The sequence below is a fragment of the Rhopilema esculentum genome, chromosome 4 (genome assembly GCF_057945365.1).
Source record: "Rhopilema esculentum isolate cy_ngs chromosome 4, ASM5794536v1, whole genome shotgun sequence".
NCBI classification, from domain to species: Eukaryota; Metazoa; Cnidaria; class Scyphozoa; order Rhizostomeae; family Rhizostomatidae; genus Rhopilema; species Rhopilema esculentum.
This window is the reverse complement of record NC_142818.1, coordinates 5,459,702-5,482,632: the sequence shown is the minus strand read 5'-3', so window position 1 is coordinate 5,482,632 and position 22,931 is coordinate 5,459,702. Positions and strand designations below refer to the sequence as shown.

The window sequence follows — 22,931 nt, the reverse complement described above, 5'->3', positions numbered from 1 at the left end:
CGCGAATTGGAACCAGTTTCTAGGAGTCAACAGCTTATTTGACCTGTAGCTTAGTTGCTCGAATTCCTTTGTTTGCAGGGTACAGATGAAAGAGTTAATGCAAAGGTTAAAGAGAAGAGGGCTGAGACAGTCTTCTTGCAGTACTCCCTTTTCAATTTTAAGAAATGAGGTAGCAAAGCTTCTAGTAGTGATCGTTGTTTTGAAATCTGCATACAGTGCATCTACTAGTTGAATGACATCGTCAGAAATGTGGTGATACTTCAACATGGTATCAATTAGTCCATGTTGCACTTCCCCAAATGCGATTTGTAGGTCTAGCAAAGTTATTACTAAGGATCTTTGTTTACGTTTGGCATCTCTGATTATATGTGAAAGTAATGCTGTATGCTCGAGGGTACCAGAAATCTTTGGAACAAAGCTTTTTTGCATATGATTCTGGATTAAATTTTTTGATGTTAAGAATTCGAACATGCGATTGCGAATTATGGATGTGAATATTTTTAGGCATGTTGGTTGCAATGTTATTGGGCGAAAGTTTGGTGGCTCGTTCGAGGCTCCTTTCTTATGAATCAGTATTGTTGTTGTGGAGCACCATGCGGCTAGGATGTTTTTGCTATTCCAGACCTGCTTTATTATTTGCGATAAATAGGTTCGCAAAAATAGACATCCTTTCAACGTAATCACCGAAGTTTGGTCAAGCGGACATAGAGATTTGTTTGATTTCATACGCCAAAAATGATAATGGAAACATTTCATTTTCAATTCAACTTAAACTACAATTACAAATTTCACTATTACAAGGTAATTTGCAATTGGCTAGCCTGGTTTTACAAGAAAAAACTATAACAATCGTAAGGTAGAAGGAAAAACTGAGAAAAATAAAACAACCAAAATTAAAACGGATGTAATTCCGGATTTGTCCATGGTTTATTTTTGCAACAAAATATGTAGTACGTAGTACGGATGGCAATGTTGGAAAGTTTAGAGATGAGATACCGTTTTTGTTGTTGATCGATGGAGAGAGAGTCACACATTTTGAAGAAGGAGATGCAGGAATTGCCAAAGATGCCAAGAGAGCTCATAGAAAGATTCACAAAAGAGACACATTTGAACTTTCGCTGTAAGTCAGATAGGAGAGAAGCATACTTGCTGTGTTTTCTTGTTGCATTTGTGTCAAGATTGGATTCAAAACCAACGGTAAGCTTTAAGATGTATAGGTAATTGCTGTTAGTCTTCAAGAGAAGATCTGGGCGAAGGTTTTCTCCAGTTATGATTGATGATGAAAGATAGCCAGGTATATCAGCGTAGATGGTAGATTCATTAACAGCTTTAAGAGACGTAGCTAGAAAGTTTAAGATAGAGTTATGACGCCAGGTGTGTCGGCCTTGTTCCAGGTATGTTTTGCAGCCAGCAACAACGTGAAGGAGGGTTTCTCGCAGAAAACAGAAAGAACAGTCAGAGGTCTGGCTCAAGTTCCACTTTTTTAAGTTGTTCTGTGTAGCAAGGGTATTGTTTAGGTACCTTATGGTGAAATTGAAAATATTCTGAGGCATGCTACTTTGCACCTTGGACCAAAGTTTGTTTATTTGTGGAAGATCCTGGTTAAAAAGATGTGATAATAAAGATCCTTGGGAAGTTAGAATGTTTTGCAGACGATCTTTATGTTCTTGCTGGACAGCCTTTAATGCTTCTTTCGTGTTCCTATATATATCATATTTGTATATTTGTGCTACTGCTGGTATTTTTCCATAAAGAGCGAATGTTATCGTTTGGTGAAGATTTCAATGCGTTGCGTAGAATAGTTTGACACTGTAGGAATTTGGCGGATGGTAAAGTTAGGCTGAGTCCAAACTGGTTTTTAGAAAGAATAATGCTACTCAAGGTAGCACTTATTGGGAGGTCGAGCCACTGGCGGATGTATTTGGATACGAGGCTGTCAAGATTCTCGACAACCCACGTCTTTGAAAGATCTGCTACAGTAAGGTTCCAAGAGATTTTAGAAAGAACAAAGTTGTGATGAAGAAGCAGCTTATTTTTTGCATGAAGAGGCTGGGAATCGATTTGTTTGAGCATGTTGGACAGTGATGATAAAAGGTCAGATTTATGTTCTTGGTTTGTCATTTCAAAGTCAAAATGACGACCGAGGTACTTGAAAGAATTTCCATTCGAGACAGGTGGGATAGATTCGTTGTTTATGAAAAGCTTAGGTTGATACTGAAGAGAACGTATGGAAAATTTCTTTATTCCAAAAGTGATGCATTTATCGACACGTATGATCATGTTAGCCCATTGGCAACAATTCAGTAGAAGTTGGTTTTCTTTCTCATTGCTGGTGATAACGGCAGCATCGTCTGCGAATTGAAACCAATGGACTGGTTGAAACATACGGTCGTTCTGATCATGTGGGGAGAAACCTAACTGTTTGTATTTTTCAGCTTTTATGTACTGTATGAATGTGTTGAAGCATAGATTAAATAGTAGAGGACTGAGGCAGTCGCCTTGAAGAACACCGCGACGGACTGGAATAGCAGGAGTATTATAGTGACTTGTGATGATAGAGGTTTTAAATTCGGTGTAAAGGCTAGAGATAAGAAGTTGTATGTTGTCAGGGATATGATGGTAAGACAGTACAGTGGGTATCAAATTATGATGTACTTGTCCAAATGCATTTTTAAGATCGAGAAGAGTGACAACTAGTGAACGTTGCTTGATACGAGCTTTGTTTATGACCTGAGCCATCATAGTGAAGTCCTAATGCAACCGTTTGAAGTAAGTTTATAAAAAAAAATCAAGATATTTCATTTACACAAATAAGTATCATCTGAATCATAGTATTTCATGAGTCTCAATCTAAAAAGCACAATAGAGTTTGAAAAATCACCAAGGAAAGTTCATTGTAATACTTAGGTCCTTGAAACAGAAATGATTTCCTCGCAGCTTCAGTTCTTAACAGTGGCAATCGAAGGGCTGCGTTATCATTTCTGGTGTTGTAATTATGGCTTATTTCCGCCGCGTATGATATGATCGCTTGAATACTTGTTCCTTGTATGCACTTGAAGATTAGACATGCTACTTTCAATGTCTTTTGATTTAGGATACTACGGAATCTGTTCTCTCTTCCTTCAATTGTTTGGTAGTAAATGAGCTTATGTGCCTTTACCTGGAGTTTTTCAAACTTCTGTGCCGTTGTGTCTGACATCTTGAAGACTGGTGTTGAACAGTATAGAATCGTTGGCAATACATGTGCACTGTACACTGATTTAGCAGCGTACACTGACATTGATTTCCTCATTCGTGCTAAAAGCTTGATTCGAGCTGTAAACTTTCCAAGCACGTTATGTAAATGGTCATTCATGTTCAACGTAGGATCCAAGTGCATTCCTAGATATTTGTATTTAGATGTAAAGTTTATCATTTGGCCTTACAACATTACTTTCTGATCGCCATGAAAGGGGAGTCGCTTAGCAGTTCCAATTAACTTACGTTCTGTTTTTCCTTTTTTTTAAGTTAATTATCAATCTATTTTTGTCTAGCCAATCTTTTATGACTATCATATAAGCCGACAGGGTCGTTTTAATGACTTGGATGTCTCGATGAGTTGTATATATCACGATATCATCCGCAAAAAAATTGAACATTGCAGCCATTAACTTTCTTTATTAGATCATTGATCTGAGTCAGGAACAATAGTGGACCGAGAATCGATCCCTGAGGTACTTCAAATTTTACTCGCTGCTGATCTGATTTGGCGTTGTCATATTGGACATATTGAAAGCGTTCTGAAAGGTAGCTTTCAACCCATAATAGCTCATTTCCTGTTACACCATGAAAAGGTAGCTTTGAAAGAAGCTCGTGTCGAATGCTTTCTGTAGATCTATAAAAACAGCACCTGTCAACTTGCCTTGATCCATGTTGGGCGAATTCTATTTGTGAAAAAGTAACTGCGAGCTCTCTATTATATCTTCTTCTGAATCCATATTGTGATGATGTTATGAGATCATTACTTTCTAAGTAGCCTGATAGTTGTTTGTACTTTACTATCTCTAAAATAAATGCTGGTAATATTGAGATTGGGTGGTAGTTATCCATCAAAGATTTAGTTCCGCACTTGAAAAGGGGTAGGACATTGGCGGCCTTTAATTTACTAGGAATCTGCTAGTGATGTATTTATGATATATATTTATGATAGATATATATGATATGTATATATGATATGTATATATGAAGTTCAGCTAAAGACAGAGCAGCATCTTTCAGCATTTATGGAGGCAGGTTATCATGACCTGGTGCTTTTGCTTCAGATTTAGAAGATGTCTCAATACCTCGTTCTTAGTGGTAACATGTGACTTAAAATGGGTGCTAGCCTGATTTATGTCACTTTCATTTCGCCAGTTGAAGATTGATGGTAGATTACTTCAAAGTTTCTCGACACATTTAGTAAAGTGACGACCAAAGTAATTTGATATGGCACCCTAGTCAGTTGTTAGCTCTCCAGAGACAATGAACGCAGCAAAATGTGAAAAGATTCTTCACCATTTTCCAAAATTATGAATTCTTTGGGTATAGTTTCTTCACCATTTTCCAAAACTGCTTGGGCTTATGGGCAGTTTCTTTCCATCAATGTCCTGTTATAGGAAGCTTTACTTTTCTTACATTAGAATTGACCTTATTTCTGTATTGCCTGTACAGAGACTTGTTTGTGAACACACTTAGCAAGCAAAAAAAAAGGCGTCACTGATGCAGAATTTTCTAACCAAAATTCAAATAGCTACAGCAAGGTATAAAAAAGTTACAATGTGGATATTTTTAGCTGTAAAATAAGGAAAAATTTACATGGTTTAGTACTAAAAGTAGAAACGGTAAGAATGTTATGGATTTTCCTCTTTCTGTAAAATTCAAAACCAGTATGTTCAGCTTGGTACTCAAATATCTAAATGTAATCTTGTCAGTGATCAAAATTCAAATAGCTTCAGTAAGTTATTAATAAGTTTCAATATGGATTTTTAGCTGTAAAATATGGGAAAATTTGCCATGGTCACAAAATTGGTTTACATTTCAAGAGCCATGTTGTATACAAAGCTGTTGCCATTTCTTTATTGTCCAATCTGTGCAATACTTTTGCTCACTATAGAATCTGGCTTACTTTTGTGCATGGATCAAGGCTCCGTTGCGTTTGCACAAATCTTTTTACACTAGGGTATCAAAAGTATTGCACCACCTTGTTCAAAATGGCTGGTCCATAATCTGTCATAACTGGGAGTTTTTCCTTACCCTTGATTGTTCTTTGCTATTTCTCAATCAGATCCTAAAAGATGAAGTTAAACAAATGCATGGTTTAAGGATATTGACAAAGGTACCAGAATGATGTATTCTAAGAGTGAGAAAACCAGGTATGTAGTTTCTTTGATACTGCACATTAATAGCCAGTATTGTGTAGTGATTTTACTCTGCCAACGTGGTCCTAATACACTAGAAAAGCTTTTGGAACAAGTAAAATACCTATTATAAATAATCTTCAATTTTGTTTTAATTCTATTAGAAATATTAAAAAGGCAGTGCATTTTAAGCCCTTCAGTTCAAGTGTACATGATCATACCATGTTGGTACAAGAATACCCACCAGTAAAAATTAGCGTAGCCTTCTGGCTGAAATACCCTTCTTTGCAAAGCCACCTTAATTTCATGTTTGGATAGCTCAAGATTCAAATACTTCATTTAATTTGAATTTTGAGTAAATTATGAATTTCAGTTTTTACAGTGAATAAGTACACACATAAGAGGTCCTTTCATTATAGAATAACAACTGCTAAAACCATACTTTTTAATTGCACTCTTTTAAACAGAGAAAATTAACTATTTTGCTAGTCTCTCAAGATTTGTTCTTAATCAAAACACTGCCTGGAGTGACAGGGCCACCCTAAGAAGTCTCCAGTCCCAAGCCCCCTCACTGAAGTTTCAAATCTTGGTGAATGTTAGTTTTGGGACAGTGTTTTTTGTGTGTAACTCACAGCGATTATTGTGTGTGACGCATTCAAGCCTTACTGAAAACTTAGCAGTTTATTAGAAACCTGCCAACAAGGTTTCTCAGTCACCATATAAATACACCATGGTCATGGGTAAATGAGTAAATTAACTTAGAATGATACATCCAGGTATCACAGGCTTCTAAAGATAATTGGAATTATGACAAGAAAATGTGTCAATGTATGCATGAAGAAAATCAGTATTTGCATGAAGATGGAGGTAACTGAAATAAAAAGCTACTCACAATCAGTGTTTTTACTGAGATGATCCCTATTAAATGCTATATGTTATCAGCATATGCTTGAAGAAGGAGGTATAATATTGTCATGGGTTGCCAGTTTCTATTTTGAAGCAGAGATATCAGAATGTGCCTCCTAATCTGGCATCCCAGGTTGGAAGGTAGCTGTTATTTGCATTAAACTAACAGGTACTGCAAAACCAAAGGCTGAATATTGTATATAATTATCAAATTAAATTTTGTTTTTAGATGGGGCAATTAATACTGCTAAGATGGACTGCTCTTCTCTGCATTAAAGGGACAATTAGTTTGGTCAGAATGAGTGTTGATATGGTAAATCAAGTTGTTATTCATGATATCTTTTTGTGGCTGTAAAGAACACTATCTTGGCAGTCACATTATCTGTAGCCCATAAGAAAAACATTAAATTTTAGGCAGCTCTGCTTACAAAATTATATCGATTTCAACAATGTAAAATCTCTCATTGTAGATTGATTTGTGGCTCTTTGTTAATAATTATCACAGACTACTTGCAGTTGGAAATATTCTACCCCTTTTTATTCATTCCACAGCCTAATACCGAAAAAGTTTAATTGACGTCAACATTTTGGTAGATGAATTTGTGTGTGTTGATAAGCTAATCATTAAATACAAGAATGAACTGTTAGCTTTTGAGTAGTAGAAACAAAGTTTGAACATCGTTTTAGTCAGCTTTTATTGTGGATTTATGATACTAAATATTTAGACTGGATAAGTGCTATACTGGATTTTTATGTAAATGAGCCATTTGAAATCTTTTGATCTGTAAAAATCACCCAACTAGAAGTATTGGGAACCAAAGCCAAATGTATAGCTGTTAAGATACTATTTCCTCATATTTTTCACAGTTACTGTGTTTTTCACAATAACTGTATGGCCATTGGTCATAAGAAATTATGGGAAAACAATTTTTCTCACTGGAAACTGCTTGTTCTCAACAAATACAATTTTCAAGAAATATTGGAGAATTTCACCATCACAAACTCCTACACCTTTATTGAAGGAATTTTCTTTAGAACCTTTATGGTCACATAAAGTCAAGAAATAAATAACACCCCTACTCTGAGCTTAATTAGTTGATAAGGCAAAATTTGGTCCCCTTGTACCTGTAAAATGCATTTCCTGGTGCAGCTATCCATAATGAGGATTAAGCATATTTTCCAACATTTATCCTTTGTAATTTTTCTGACTTTTCTATCTCTGGCTGTGTCTTCAGCTCAGACAAGCTTTCAATGAGGCCTGGTGCCAATACTACATCCAGACTGGAAACTTTCTTGTGCGCCGGCAATATATTGCCCGCACACACATCAGCCCGCTTTTGCATATTGGCCACGCAAAATCCCCTAGATCCCTAGACAATAGCAATTACCATTATTAACAATAAAAATAACTAAGAGTGTATGATTTCAGACGCGCAGTCTCAAATTTTCAAAGTAAACTTGTCCGCGCAAGAAGCAAAGTTTCCAGTCTGGTACTACATATGAAATTTTGCAACTTGTGCCTAGAAAAGTTATCTGAGAGAGATTTTGACTCTTGTTGGGTTGGAAATTATTGCCCTACTGCAGACTGTTCATTGTCCCTCTTTACTAACGTTTAATTACATAGCTTAACTCACACTGAAAGAATTGAGATCACAGTAGGAGACAGTCAATGTATTTGCATTTATTTTCCATGCACATTATGAAGCATAAAAATAATTATCCTTTGGAAAGCCAAAATATACGTTAATTGCATAAGAAATAATTTTACCCTTCGGAATTAATTTCGTTGTTATTTTTAAGATTGTTTTATTTCTTGTTATCTTTTCTTTTCTGCTCTGCATTTGATATGTTTTCAGCCAATTTGCGCTCTTGTCCAGGCTTCATACCGCTACCAGATTGAGATTTTGAATCTAAATGAGCCTCTTTCTTTGACTTTCCTTTTCTTGACCCACTTTGAGCGTAAGCTTTGTCATCAGTCTCATATTCTTCATATTTATCGTCATCTGCCATTTTTTTACTTGTTAGAAAGTGACCCTTGAACTCTTCTAGGAAGAGGAGACTTTGTTCAACTGTAAAATCCTGTGAACTTGAAACACAGCTGAAAAGTATCAATAGCTTTTCTTGATAGTCACGTTATATTTATTTGTATAGGTGAATTTTAACTCTATCGCCAAATCCAACCTGTGGTCTTTCTTTTCCGTCTCACGTTTTTGACCTTAGGCCAAAGTGAATTCCGCGTCATCCTAGCCTCGCAACCGTAAGCCTTGAGCGAGGTCATTTTGACGTGTCATCGAATAAGTTAGACGACACCATGTCGGCAGGTTGAATGGTGTAGACTTCTGGCTCGTTGAATGAACCTTATCGATAGGGTAAACTCGTGTGAGTTTTTTGTTGGTGGCATTTTCACAATTATCAGTATCACAGTTTACTGTGATTGCGTTGAAAAATTTGAGAGTTTGAAGAACGAACTTTTACTGTCTTATACTTAGAGAATTTGAAACAATTTAGCCCTAATAAACAAAAGTCTAACAGTGTTATAGATCGCGATCTATTTCAATTAAGCTAGCTCGAAACAAATATACAAATCCATGAACCAAGAAATCTCCCAACTCGTCTCATCATATCCCAACACATTTTTACAAAACTCTGCCCTACTGTACGTTGTGAACTCATTAAAATTACTCAGCTAACCAACATATCAAAATTCAGGAAATCTATATTGCTTTCTGCTTGTACCGATACATCATAGATATCAGTTTCCTTTACCTCGTTTACATAGGTATGAATAAGAGGCAATTACGTAAATGACATATCATAACAAATTAAACTACTACAAGTCCTCCAAGTGAATATAGCAATATATTTTAAAGAATAACATAAAATAACTGCATACTTGTTATGCGCGCTGTAGAATCCCCCACAAACAGCCACTGGAAAAATGAATAATATCAACAACATTGTGAACGCCCTTTCTGAAGCCACAAAAACTTCAAAACATCGACAAAACAAAGTTTGCAGAAGGATTATTTAAAAGTCAAAAATTTCAACTTTTTTCTACAGCTTCAAAGCTAACAGCTAAAACCAAATCAAAAACTATTTTTAAGGGTTCGACATAGTGAATCTAATAGTGAATAGTGAACTCATTCACAATGTCACATTTATGTTTTGGAAAACCAAGATAATCGATGTATGTCTTGTTTTTGTGAAAATAGAAAAAATTTTGGTCATTTTTTAATCATGATGACTTCAATACCGCTGAAACACTTTGATAGCACTGTTTATTGTAAATATGTTGGTTGTTCAATTTTCCGAGGAGTGGGAATTTTGCTTAAGAAATTTTCAGTATTCTTTTTCTTATAAAACAACATTGCAGATTTAAAGATTAAAAGAAAATCATCTTACAATTATAACTTGCCAAAACTATTTGAATGTTTGTTAGCTATATTTGGGGGGAGGGCCATATTCAAAATTTTGCAGGATGATTTTTTGTTTTGTGAATAATTCCTTTGACTTACCTGTCTTGTTTTGTTATTTTGTTTTTCAATATTTATTACCGCATATTTGTTTCCTTTCATAATAAAAAGTTTAATAATCATGTTTTTACTTTAGAGCAATCAGTTTTTTTCATTTGAGCCAATTAACGTAATTTGCTATTTCTGTGAAACAATATAAAACAATTTCACAGACCTGAAAGTCCTTTTGTGAACATAATTCATGTTCGCATTTCCTTACTAAATTTTCCTTACATAGTAATTTGCTCAATGTGCCACCAGAAATCAAATGTTTTTGTCCTGTATTGGAATAAAGAAATTTCATAATCGAATTGTCTTTTGATTTGTCTTCGCAGCAGCATTAAATAATTTTCCTTTAAACCTCGATTTGTTCTTTGTTAATCAAAATGAAGCGATGAAATGTGATTAAAGGTCGTAACTGGATTTAACTGAAAATGTAGTCAGCTCTGGTAATAATTTCTGGATTTCTGGTAATAATTAGCTTTCATTGTTTTACCTTTATTTTCAAAAGATTATTTAACAAATACTTCAATATGTTTAGATTCTCGAAGCTTAGTTTTTTATCGAGAATTTTTAGATTCTTGAAACTTGGATTAAAAATTTCATGCCGTTCTACCTTTTAGAGAGTTTGTTGTTTTTGTCAATATCAGATGAATTGTTTGTCCAACGAGTTTCTAAACGAGTCTCCATTTTTATTGTTTTATAAAGTAATAATAAAACAGGCTTCTGCAATAAATGAAGATATTTGCATTCTTTCCATCGATCGCCTTCAATCTTCAGAAATCTTTGGCTTTTGTTCAGAATCTTTGGTTTAGGCATCTTTGGCAAACTTGCTAATTTGAAGTTCTGGTGGTTCTTGACATGTTTACGAAGTTGCCCTGGAGTTAGGCTAGAAACATTAACACATTTTTGAGACATCATATTTCGTATTTGCATTGTCACCAGATACTATCAATGTTATGAATTCAGTCGGCGAAATGAAACATTTATCAATCAAAAGAAAATATTTGTCAAGAAGAAGTCAAGACTTGGTGGAATGTGGCTTTGTTTGTCAAGTTTTCTCGATCTGCTGCTGCATCACTTTCTTACTGGCTCTTGCATCAACCAGTAAGAAATTGTACGTCAACAATTTATTTAAGCTGACGATCTAGCTCTATATATTAATGAAAATTAATTTTTACCAGTCTGTCATTAAGTGCTGAGTGCATTGGTGTGTAGATCTGGACGATTCCAAGTGGCACCTATGAGCTACATACCTAATGCAATCGTCAAGCATAGCGGTGTAGCTCGTTTTATTACGCTAGGATTCTTTTGTCAATTTTCCCAACTCAGACCCGTTGGACCCATTCATTCTTTATGCCTATTTTTTCTTTTCGCCATGTTGTTGGTTTATTACAGGTAAAGTTCGAAAATTGATACTTCACTTATTCGTACTTTGCCGTTCGTCTTTCATAGTTTAGCATTTCAAGATTTCTTTTTATTAATACTAAAATCCACAAAAAAGTAACAAGTTTATTGTTATTGAAATCGAATTGTGCTCGAAGTGTTATTTCTTTCTTCTCAAAGGATTTTGTGTTTATGATAAATCAATATCTTTTATTATATCCTCTTATATCTTTATTAGCCTATTTAATTTATTTGTGATATTCTTTGCACCTTTTATTGATGTTCTTCAGAATACGGAAATTGAATCTTTGGAGAAGTTGGGCGCGCGGGGTGGATTTTCCGAGTCCCTTGTTCTAGCACCCTTTTTTCTTTTATTATTTATACAAAGAAAAAGAACATTAAATTTCAAGGTAAATTTTCTTGGTCATGTTGAATCTGGAGAGGTCCCTCGATTACACATAAAATTCAAATTTTTAAATTGTTCAAAAGATCTTAATATTTTTAAGAAAAATGTTAGCTAAGTCAGAAAAGAATTTAACTTAGGGAAATCTATTTAACACACTGTAACATAATATATTTCTAAACTTGGGTAGACATTATCAGAAGACAGATGCTTAAGTCCATTAAAAAAATCTATATCTCACATGTCTGCACTTAAAAGTTTTGTTCCTTTTAACATTGGCTTCTAAAAAGATAGTATGTTCGTGTTTTTTGCTGATGTTAAGCCCTCCTTCCACGCGTGTTCGTAAAAAAGATGTTGCGTCGCAGAGTCGAGCATTTTACGCAGCGATGCACTGTTCTCTTTGCAGGGCTGTTTGTATTTGTATTTAGCAACATAAAGTTAAAAAAAGAAATTTAGGGGTAGTTGAGAATACCATCAACTCACAATGGATAGTTTTATGAGTCATATGTACGGACCTTTGGCGTAATTGATTGTAAGCAAAAATTTTATTAGCAATATCTGTTTAACAAAGAAGGATTAGTTTGTTATTTTACCAAGCAACTTGTCAAACATGCTAGCTATTATAGAGCATGGATTTTCTATCCAACACATCATGGAGATAACCACCTGTCTTTGAATGCATTGTTGCTGCCGATCAAAGGTATTCGTTGCAAGAGGGCAGTTGCAAACTAAATCCCTGCTTTACCGCTATGATTTTATTGTTTTTCAAGCTTCGTGTCATAAAGGATTTCACTTTGGATATTGATTTCAAATCCTTTGATACAATCAACATTTGCCACCCGTCTTACTACTATAAAAATGATAAAAACATTTGTTTATCACATAAACGTGCATAGTTGTGCTGATGCGATGCTTTGATGTAAGCAACTTCACGTCTGAGTAGCCTAACGAATTTTATGTTGATGACATCATTGCCAGTTGAGCTTCAAGTTTTCTTGGGTGAGTTGAAAGCGCTAAGTTTTCATAGCTAACATGCAGCGTGTCTTCTGTTTTTATTGTTTTTACAATGATTTGAAAAATACCATCTAGAATAATTGATTACGCTGCGTTTGCTATTTTTTATGCTTTCCAGTTCAGTGATAAGCTTTGTTTCTTTTGAACCTTTTATCAAGTACCTAATGAGCCTCTATGCAATAGCAGTTTTTCCAAGTTGTCTCTCTTAAAGTCAACAAACGAGTCGACAGTATTTACATTGTTAGCATCCACAGAATGATTATTTCTGTGACCCAGTATTCCAAATGACAAGTGTTTCAGCATTGTCTACCTACTATGCCAGACTACATATTGATAAATGCTCTCATTTACTTTATCACTTTTCTCCTTCTTCTTGTTATTTTAAACTCTTGTTTTCAACTTCCTTAGCATCAGCATGCTTTTCACAGACATGATGCGCCTCCTTGAGAAAAAAAATTCCTTTCCTGAGCCTTTCGTTTGTTCTTTTTTTCGTAAAGGTTGACATTGAGCTAATTTAAATGTTCATTGAGAGTGTATTTGCTAGTTGTTCTACCAGTTCTTCTGTTACCGAAATTTCTGTCGTTTTTTAGAAGTAGCAAGATATGTTTGCATGAATCATTCTTCTTCAATTGATGCAATCGATCTTACTTGCACCATCTTGTTTGATAACGGAGGACGGAAAGGTCTCCTGGTTAAGTTGCAATGTACAACGTCTCAAAAACTTCCTTATCCACCGTAGTTTTCTCTACCTTGTTGTAGACCTTAGAGTTCCTTAATGAATATAAAAGAGCACTAAAGCCCTCAGACCCTACGTTGCCACCTCTACATGTTTATCCGCTTTTTCTTTTCGTTCGACTAAGCTAATGCATCATCGCCTAAATTGGTGGTTCTGCTCTCTACGACAAGTTGCCCGTTGAATCGTAGAAGCGAAAGAATTTCGAGCCATAACCTTCTCCGCTCATCCTCATACTTTTTTGGCAAACCAATGGCTATTGAATTACAACAAATTTTGCAATAGCATCTAGTCTTGTCTATTGTTCTTATCCCGGAGAAGAAATATTTTTGCTTATGTTATGTAGTAAGCAATATGTTGCAGTTATAGTGTTACAGCTCTCTGATTCTGTTAATATATATCAATAACCAATGAAATTCAGTGAATTCTGCTCTTTAATACAGGCGCGGATCTAGGCCGGTTGCACAGGTTTAAAAAAACCGGTCAAATTCTAAGAGCTATGTTTCTCTGTAAATCTTGAATTTTTGAGCTAAATTTCAATTGCAACAATTGCTGCATTTCTCCCTGACTGACTACAGTTCTTCTGTTTATATACTGACTTAAACCCCCACAAGAGTTCGACAGAGTTCCCAGCTTCCTACTTCATCATTTATCTCAAATTATCCAAGGAATTCAGAATCTAGGAATTCAGCAGTCATTCGATCTGACAGTTTCGAGTATGCTATATATGCGCCGATATTGAAACCGGTGGTTATTGTTTTCTGAAAACCTGTGAAAACCGGTGCCCATATGTTTCCCTTATGCAAGAAAAACAGGCAGGTGACCAAAAAGCATACTCGATATCGATATCCATAGCTCGAAAGGATGGACGCTCTAAAACAAAATGATACAAAATAGAATACGGATGCAAATAGGAATTTGAGGTTTTGTATTAAGGGGACTAGACGTTCTTTCTCGAAAAAAATCATGAAAATTAGAATCGAAGTTGCAAGAAGAGGATCAAAGGCCGTGCTGAATGGAGTGAAATTATGACATATTTGATGAAAGTGTGGGCAAAAACACACAGGGCTGTAATGGGGTAAAGCATCCCGAAAATGTTGGCAGAGTCACATAATAGGGTACGTTTGCGTAACCAAGAATCAGAGATGAGAGTCCAGTTACTACTGTCAGGAACACACATGATATACATTAGACCAACTGACTGAGCCCGCCAGGTCTAGATGTCTACGAACCACAGTCAAGAGAACAGAACTGTGCAACGTCTTGCTTTGAAAACTGTGCTGGGTAAACGCTGATAATTGAGCCAAATATTTGTGCACACTTTTATTGGTCGCCGCTGTTTTATCCATATTTGTTCTCTTTCCCTAATCACCTTTGAATTTCATTCGATGATCTAAACATAGTTTTGCAGTATTATGATAAAGAGTTTTCTTTGAAACTAACATTATTTGTTGAAATTACTAAGCGTGGTATACTCATGCATAAAGCCCGTCGTTTGTAATCCAATAAACCTTTCTTACGCAAAACTATTAAAATTGAGTGGATAACCATAAAAAAATGACAGCATCCTTGCTTCTTTGTGAAAATCCCTGCCGCTTCGTTTCATAATATTTGCATATTCAATACTGTATTTGCGATGAGCCTACTTATGCCACACCCATGATTGTTTACATGGCTGTTTGATTAAATTTGTTTGTGTTTACACGAACTGCCCCTTTAACCTAGCAGATTATGGAGTTGACTCTTTGAAATATATCTGATTTGGTTTTCTTTGACGTGGTTGCATGATGGCATTTGCCAGTAACTTCAAAACACCCTGTAATATATAAATGGGTCGTAAATGTGTCATCGAAGAAAAAGAACTGTGATATTAGACAATTGAGGACAACATTGCATGCATGGACAACATGCATGAATTTTGTGCCGTTCTTTCCCGATGTTTTTGCAAGGTACAGAAATGTAGAGAAGTTGAGAGCCTATTTTAAGGTTATCTTTTGTAGACTATCCTTTGATGGCTGACCACTGTACGCCAAGGGTCAAAACCTGAATTAGGTCGGTTGATGATCTCAACGATTACATTTCGGAAGAGTATTTGAGTTAATCAAACATTCCCTTCTGATGACTGCTAGCAGATATGACAAAGCTGTCCTATCTCGTACAAATATTGACGCACAGCAAACATTGCAAACGTGTCTGAATGAAATCTATTATTTTAACGATTGTGATTGGTCAAATCCATTCTAAATTTCTCCTTCGCAAAAGTGCCTATTCCAAGTTATAAAGCATTGGAGAAGGGCAAATATTGATTATAGGCTTTGGCCATGGATTTGCTGCTTTTTGGCCAAATATAACATTTTTAGCCAACTAGGTCAACTGAGAATATTTGCAATTGCGCTCCAGGGCTACAACCGAGATAGAAGGAGAAGAACTTTGAATAACTGAAGGTGGCAATGAAGTGTATAATGCAGTCATTATTCAAGGTATGTTTCAATTATGGATTTAGTGTTTGTGTCAAGGCGTCATAGCATATAGCATCTACGGTGTACCAAGAGAAAAGTGAGAAAGGAATGGGTTAAATAACACCATGCCAGTAGCCTTGTTTAGTTATTGCACAGATGGCTCTACTTTGACACTGTCTCAAGTAACTCGCATTTTGATACAGTAAAAGATTTTTAACCAGAGCAAATCTTGATAAATAACGGTTTTTAAATGGGTTCCCATAGCAGAACTGTTAGGTTAAGCAAATTCGTTGAGACGACATACGTGAAGCGCGGTTTCTTTAGACCTGACAGCTATGTTTTGTCACTATCACACTGTTTTCATGATTGTGTTTCATCTACTTCTTGCGTTAATTCTGTTTTGAAGGTAGCCCAGTTTTCATGCAGTTTTCATACACATTCAGTATAAGACAATATAATCACTTGATTGAACAGTTGCTTTTTGATTGCATTAAGCGTGAAGCTCAGAGTACCAACTCAGAACCCTTCTGTCCTATACACTAAAAGCGTAAGATTTGCCTTATTCTATCTTTAACCAGTTTATATATGGATAATTTCAGGTTCCTCACTCAGCTGTTTCCTTTAAAATATTATTGGGGTTAAGAATTGGTCAAACTTGAGGAAAATGCACCAGGTTCAAACTTTTACATTGTAAGAACCCGTTTTTGTCTTTTACTATTTTAGATTGAAAGTAACTTCATTTATTTCTGCCAATTCCTTCGTCTGTTATTGGGTTAGATACAAAAGCGCTAGAAAACTGTATGATTTTCAAGGTTTTACTAAACTTTTTACAGATCATGTGACACTCGGTTCCATCCCGTAGGTTCACCCTTGACAGTTGAAGTTGAAAGTCGACAGTTGAAACATTGTTGTCTTCCTTCAATTCCTTTTTCATTCCGGTCTTTCGTGTCAGGGACTTAAAAGAGCTGCAAAACCTCCTTTTATCTATGACCATGACAATAAACCAAAACTCAGATTTTGGGATAGTTGGAGGGTCATGGTAGCTAACCTTCTGATAGAGGATGGTACCTGATGATGATGATGACTAGGGTTTCCTAGAAGGAATAGCTAATAAAAGTATTTTGCATTTATTTGAGGTTGACAGCTGAATTTCTCATTCATTATCTTGTTAGCTAATGGAGTAAACCTGTAATCTTCAAAAATCGTTCGAAACATTAGAAATAAGCTTTTCAGCTTTACTATTTACAGTTGGATTCTCTGCTGTTTTATCAACATACGATACCGAATTCATGTACCAACCAAGGTTTATATTTTATCCGCTGTGACAGGCTTGTTGTTATCCCAAGATTTTGTTGTGTACAAAAGGTGACAGAATTGCAAGAAAAGTACTTGATCTGTTTCATTTGTTTGCCCAAAGCTGCTTTGTTGGCATGGCTTTCAAGACCATAGCCTCTTGCTCTCTCACTTAATGAAAAATTACAAGTTAACTTGACCGTGTAACACCGTTCACAAAGAGGAAGTCAAACAAGAAGTACTGCTTGCTTCACCCAAAACGGATGGCAACCAAAGACGGTCAATCAAAATTGCGAATTATACTCTCTTGATACTTTTCAAAGACGGCTTCACTGTAAGCTGGCCTAGCTTCTTGAAATAAGGATTCGCCATCCATGTTGGCAAAGTCTTGCGAGGGTGACTTTTTTTCGAAACGTGCTCCATCTCATATCATATGGATGGAGCACGTTTAAGGGCTAACATATGACTCATATGTTAGCCCTCAAACGAACGAAAATCCATCCCCTCTTAAACATGTTGTATATCCCACTTTTATGTCAATTCGGTTCGGTTCTACTGTTTCTGCCGTTAATAGTCAGTTTCGTATAGCTCTTTAAAATTTTCTTTTATTTTCCATGCTTTTCGTTTCCCTAAAACATTTGAGATGAGACGCTTATCTTTTTGGCAGATCAAGTACCTTTAAATAGCACTTTTTCCTTTTTGATCATTCATTTGTCTCGATTTTGGTCTTTGTTGAAATATTTCACAATTCGTCATGTTAGAAGCACACAGGCCCAGCTTGCCGTTTGCAGTTTTTAGTTAATACCGTTTCAGAACTCAGAATTTTCGACATGAATTTATGCCTCTTTCTCAATTCAGACTCGAAAACAATAATGGTGGCATGTTTCGGATACCTTAACGGAAGAAACTTTTGACTTTTTGCGTTTTTGGCCTAAAATCGCGGATGTTTGATCAGCGAAACTTCTTGATAAAAACAAAATTCGGAGTTATTCTCGCAAAATATTCAGATAACTTAAGTATTGACCCTGTTAGAAACTTTGTTGTGAATAATTATTTTTAACGAATTTGAATATTGTTTTCCTTGTTTTGTTGGTATTAGGTGGAACAAGAATAAAATTAAACCTTAGTTAGATAGAAATGTTATTCGAACGTCATTCATGATTTTTGTTAAAACGTCAAAGTTAATTATTACGAAAGATTCTATTTTGCTTCTTTCGCAAACATTTATTTCAAAATGTTTACCTTTTCTTCATTCGCAAAGCTTTCTTTCCGCGAAACTTTCTTTCCTCAAAACCAGGCCGTCATACTTGGTGTACATATTTCCTAACTTGACATTCATTAGAGCGTGGTACATGTCAATACTTATTCGTCAAATTGCAAAGCCCATAATGCCATTTGAACCTACCAGCTGTTATTCATTTCGAGCAAATACTACTTCATTAAGCCTCTATCACTTAATTCTAGTTTATTTTCAATTTCTAGGTAAAAATCGTATAAGCTTCATTGTATTCAAGGATTTGCAACGCATATTGTTGACAGGAAACTCGAGAGATCATCAACGTAAAGCAGCTGAAGGTTTTTAGGACCGTCAATGTGTATTACGGAATTCGCTGAGATAGGAACAGTGATTTTTTCATTTGACTTCAAAGCAGATGTTTGTCAGTGACGTTTCTCTGGAATCTTTGCAATATTGATAGAAAACGCTGGCAACAGAAACATTTCTACCTAAAGTTTTTATAAATTGACAAGTTACATTTTGCGTTTGGCATAATAATTTCTGTACAATACTGGACGTCAACGTTGGTCAAAAAACAGCAGGGTTGGCTGAATTGAAAGATGGCGAATCAGTTGAGCAACAATACAAGCACATTTGCTACATCCACTCCAACAACTGCCAATGTTCTTTTCTCCGTAACAAGCACACAGACATCGCTAGTTGTTTTCGGATTTATGTCAACAATGATCCTAACATTTTTCGGAAACATTCTTGTTCTGGCAGTTGTCTATCGCCAAAGAGCGTTTCGTAATATTCAAGTAACGAACTCTTTCCTGGCGAACCTGGCTGCCATTGATCTTTTGATGTCTATTCTCGTGCTGCCATTCTGCATAAGCATCAATATCGAACGCGCATGGGTGCACGGACAGGCATTGTGCGATTTCAATGGAATGCTCACGCTTTTTGTTGGATCTGCTAGTATACTCACAATGACTGCGATCAGCGTTGACAGGTGAGGCTTAGATTAAAAACGTTGACATGCTATTTTTAAATTGGCTCACACCAGACACCAGTGTGATATAATTCGCAGAAATCCAATACCACTCTCCATGCCTCCAATCTATTACATAAAATTTCTACTATATTTAGATATATTTTATCAAAAAAGACATTTTGAAATAGAATAATGAACTATTGTAAAATGTTTTAATTATTATTGCATTCTTCTATGTAGGGACTAATTATGTTTAATAAGGCAATGAATTTCTAATGAATTCACTATTAAACTAAAACTTTATTATAATACTTTGTAGTTTTTGATAATGGAAATTCTTTCTAAATCAAACATTCAAGTACTAAGGTTTTCAAACACAGCTTCCTATTTTATGTACAGTGATCTGCGCTAGTGAATATGATTTTTGTGTTGTTGATTGTAGTCTCAACTGTCCCTTTCAGAGGTTAACTGCTTTAACTAATGTTGTCTTAGGCATCAAGCTGTTGCAAATGGCGGACGGAAGAAGCTGAAAATCAGACAGGCCTTGACTATGATTGCTGTCATATGGGCATGGTCGTTAGTTATTGCGATATTGCCCGTTCTTGGATGGAGCTCATATTCCTGGTCCCTTGGATCCAGTGTATGCAAGTTTTCTTTCACAGATGCGAAAGGTTTTGTGGCTCTTCTCCTCGTGTCTTGCTTTGTTGTGCCTGTGTCAACTATGCTATTCTGCTACATACGGGTCTTTGTCGTGCTTCGCAGACATCAAAAGCAGCTAAGGAAATGGAAGAATCAGAGCATGACAACTAATAAGAAAGCTCAAGCCAAAAACATGCAAAGAGAAGGCCGTGCAACGCTGATTGTTTTCATCATTTTGTCAGTATTTTGCCTTTGTTGGGTGCCATATGTTGTAATAACATTTATCAAACTTATCAAACCGACAGCACAGTTATCGTCCGGTGTATACTTGTTCGCCGGCTGGTCGACCACTGCGCATGCGGCCGCCAACCCAATTATCTACATTATTTGGAATAAGAAATTTCGCATTGAAGTTGCCCGGCTGCTTCCATTCGCAAGGTGCTGCCTGTCCAGAATTGGTCCTCTTAATGAAGAGCAAAGTGAATATCAACCGCCAAAAACCCGGACAGTTTTTGTGAATGGTTTATCCAATGGTCCTAAATAAGATTTAGTATCCATGGAAAGCAATAGAACCGTAATTAAGTAAGCAAGGGGGGGGGGGCAAATGGTCTGTATTTTCCATTCGAGACGCTATTATAATGATTACAAGTCATCATTAGACAATTGTTTGGAGAGCTGCAGTCCCTACATCCCCTCAAACTATCCCAGTTCTGTCCACCCAGATAGATAGTGTATCAGCCAGATTCGTTTCAACATACTCTCACATATTCTACAACCAAAGGCAAAATTATATGTCTATAAATCTTCTATATAACATCCAGGGCTTTGATTAATTTCTTCCTCTACAAAAGAGGAGCGTTAGATAAAGAGAGAGAAACTGATCCAGAGGGCGCTTATCAGTTGTCTAGACAACGAATGCGTTCACTTTTTGTGTTTATTGTTGATGATCGTCGCTATCGGAGAATATCTGTTTTTCACAGAAACATAAAAAAGTGATTGGAAAATTGTATCATATCGTTACTTTCTATACTGCTCTTTGCAGTGTAATTAATGCTAGACTCCCTTAAATAGGCCTCCATAGCACTTTCATGGCCACACAGAGGGGCGCTGGGACAGAGGAATCGTTTATTCCTCTTAGGTTATTAGATTTATCGTAACGTAATGGAAATCCATTATCTTTCTCTTTATCTTCAAAAATTTTTGCTTCTGCTGCTTAAGGAGTAGCCTCAATTTGCGCTAAAGTTTAAGTGAACAAATATATCGTTTAAGTTGTCGTGACAAGGATACTAGATAAGGCTTATTTTTTACATTGGCGTTCCTTTGACGAACAGTGAAATAATCCTTCATAAGCAGGGATATATGCTGTTCCCTGAGTTTTTACTTTGCGAGGTATTGCAAGGATAAGTATTTAGTTTGCGAGATTCTGAACTCTGCTTGCATTGCGGTTGTAAATATTTTTTGTTTTTTATGACTTTGCCTAAAAAAGTAACATGTAACATATGTTACTTGAATTTTTATTACCTATAGTCTATAATGTCGATATTTTAAGGAATTATAGCAATGAATATCGCATTTTGAATAAGCGAATTTAAAACTTTGTCCAGGCATATGTAAGGTATATAAAATGGATATTTTGATAGACGGTAGTCCAATGTTTGATTTAGGCAAAGCTTAATTTTTTATGCTAACTGGCATCCTATAATCGGAAGCTATTAGACAGATAGACCCGTTTAAATGATTAACACGCACAGTGTATGAATGTGTATTCTAGATTTCTTGTGTTTCTCAAATTTGCAATATCTTGTCAATAAACATATAAGTTGAAGGACCTTCTTCGCATAGATGATAGCTTTCAATGAAGAGCTGAAAATCTGTTTTTTATTCACATTCATTTTGAAGGCCCTGGAATCGATGTCATCTCAATATAGTTTGAGTATTTGGTGAACTGATAATACAATAAAAGCCTATTTTGTGAGTTTTGGATTGACAATTGTTTAGGAAACTCTCATGAGAAAGAATTGAAGAGAGCGGAAGAGAGAGAACGGGTGTTCGGGCCTTTGTGAAGAATTCTTCGTGAGCTGTATTCCCATGGTATTTCCGCGAGTATAGCAGGTACTTTGAAATAGTCGTGGGGCAGGGCTTGAAAGCATTTAGTTCTGATTTCGACGAAACTTTATAGAGAGCTTTATTTATGCTGTAAAAAGACAGAGCTAAAAGTAAGGTTAGTAGGTTTCCAATGTTTGGATGGCTTATTACACCTGCAGTAAGTAGAACTTTGTGCCAATTCTGAGATAGGTTATATAATCTATTTAGCGTTGACTAACATCAGTTGTTCGCAATCTTCAGGGGAGGGATTTTTGCCAGTTGACAGAGTCTACCAGATGCACGCTCCAGGTCAATGTTTTTCTTTACGCCAAAATCTGAGCTTGCACATCGAATTAAGATAACATTATTGTAAAAAATTGCTGTTTGCACACCATCTGATGGGTAAAAGGAGGTTTTATCACGGAAAACGTGTCTGAAATGATGGTGAAAGCGTGAGATCTCGTGTCAAGAACTGGGATGTACTCTCCTCCGCAGAGGCTATTGGGGGAGGGAGATGGGAATTGAGAAATGTAGAAGCTGCGGAGAAAAGGAGGGGAAGGGCGGAGGAGAAGAGGAAAGGAAAACTAGCTCTGCCGCTATTCTCTTTCTCTTTTTCCCTCACAGCTCCTCCGCTTTTTCTTTTCTTCCGCAGTTCCTTTTATCCTATCCTTTTTTCCCTCCCAAATAGCTTCTGCGGAGGAGAGTGACTGGATGGGTAGTTCTAACTCTCCCCGTTGGAGCATGCTAGCCCCTTCTCGGAAGATGAAATAACTTTTCTGGAAACCAAGGATAATCTATATTTTAATTTAGAGGCGGATAAGTCGGCACTTCCAAAGAGACTGAAGTTTTCACTTCTATAGGTAATTTTGCCCATATTCTTTGACCCATGAACCTTACGGTATCTGTACCATAGCAT

At 36.1% G+C, this 22,931-nt stretch overlaps 2 protein-coding genes across 5 annotated transcripts in view; both read left to right on the top strand.

Annotated features, from left to right (window-relative positions):
• The window catches only part of LOC135691429 (GPI-anchor transamidase component GPAA1), a 44,111-nt gene extending 36,031 nt beyond the window's left edge, over window positions 1–8,080 (top strand). For 3 of the 4 annotated variants that reach the window (XM_089115987.1, XM_089115988.1, XM_089115990.1), the window contains 2 exons: window positions 5,303–5,390; window positions 6,511–8,080. The gene's annotated coding sequence lies outside the window, so the exon portion shown is untranslated. The remainder of the gene's footprint in view (window positions 1–5,302; window positions 5,391–6,510) is intronic. The other variant, XM_089115989.1, reaches the window with a different exon arrangement.
• Window positions 8,081–18,917: 10,837 nt separating this feature from the next.
• On the top strand, window positions 18,918–20,474 carry LOC135691435 (G protein-coupled receptor 161). Its single transcript, XM_089115476.1, has 2 exons — window positions 18,918–19,309; window positions 19,784–20,474. The coding sequence occupies exons 1-2, from the start codon at window positions 18,918–18,920 to the stop codon at window positions 20,472–20,474; spliced, it is 1,083 nt and encodes a 360-aa protein (XP_088971602.1).
• The last annotated feature ends 2,457 nt before the right edge of the window (window positions 20,475–22,931 follow it).

Excerpts from the sequence above, each read along its gene's own strand:
- LOC135691435 (XM_089115476.1), top strand. The coding sequence starts at position 18,918 with ATGGCGAATCAGTTGAGCAACAATACAAGCACATTTGCTACATCCACT. Across the intron at positions 19,310-19,783 it reads ACTGCGATCAGCGTTGACAG|GCATCAAGCTGTTGCAAATG; the intron begins GTGAGGCTTAGA and ends ATGTTGTCTTAG.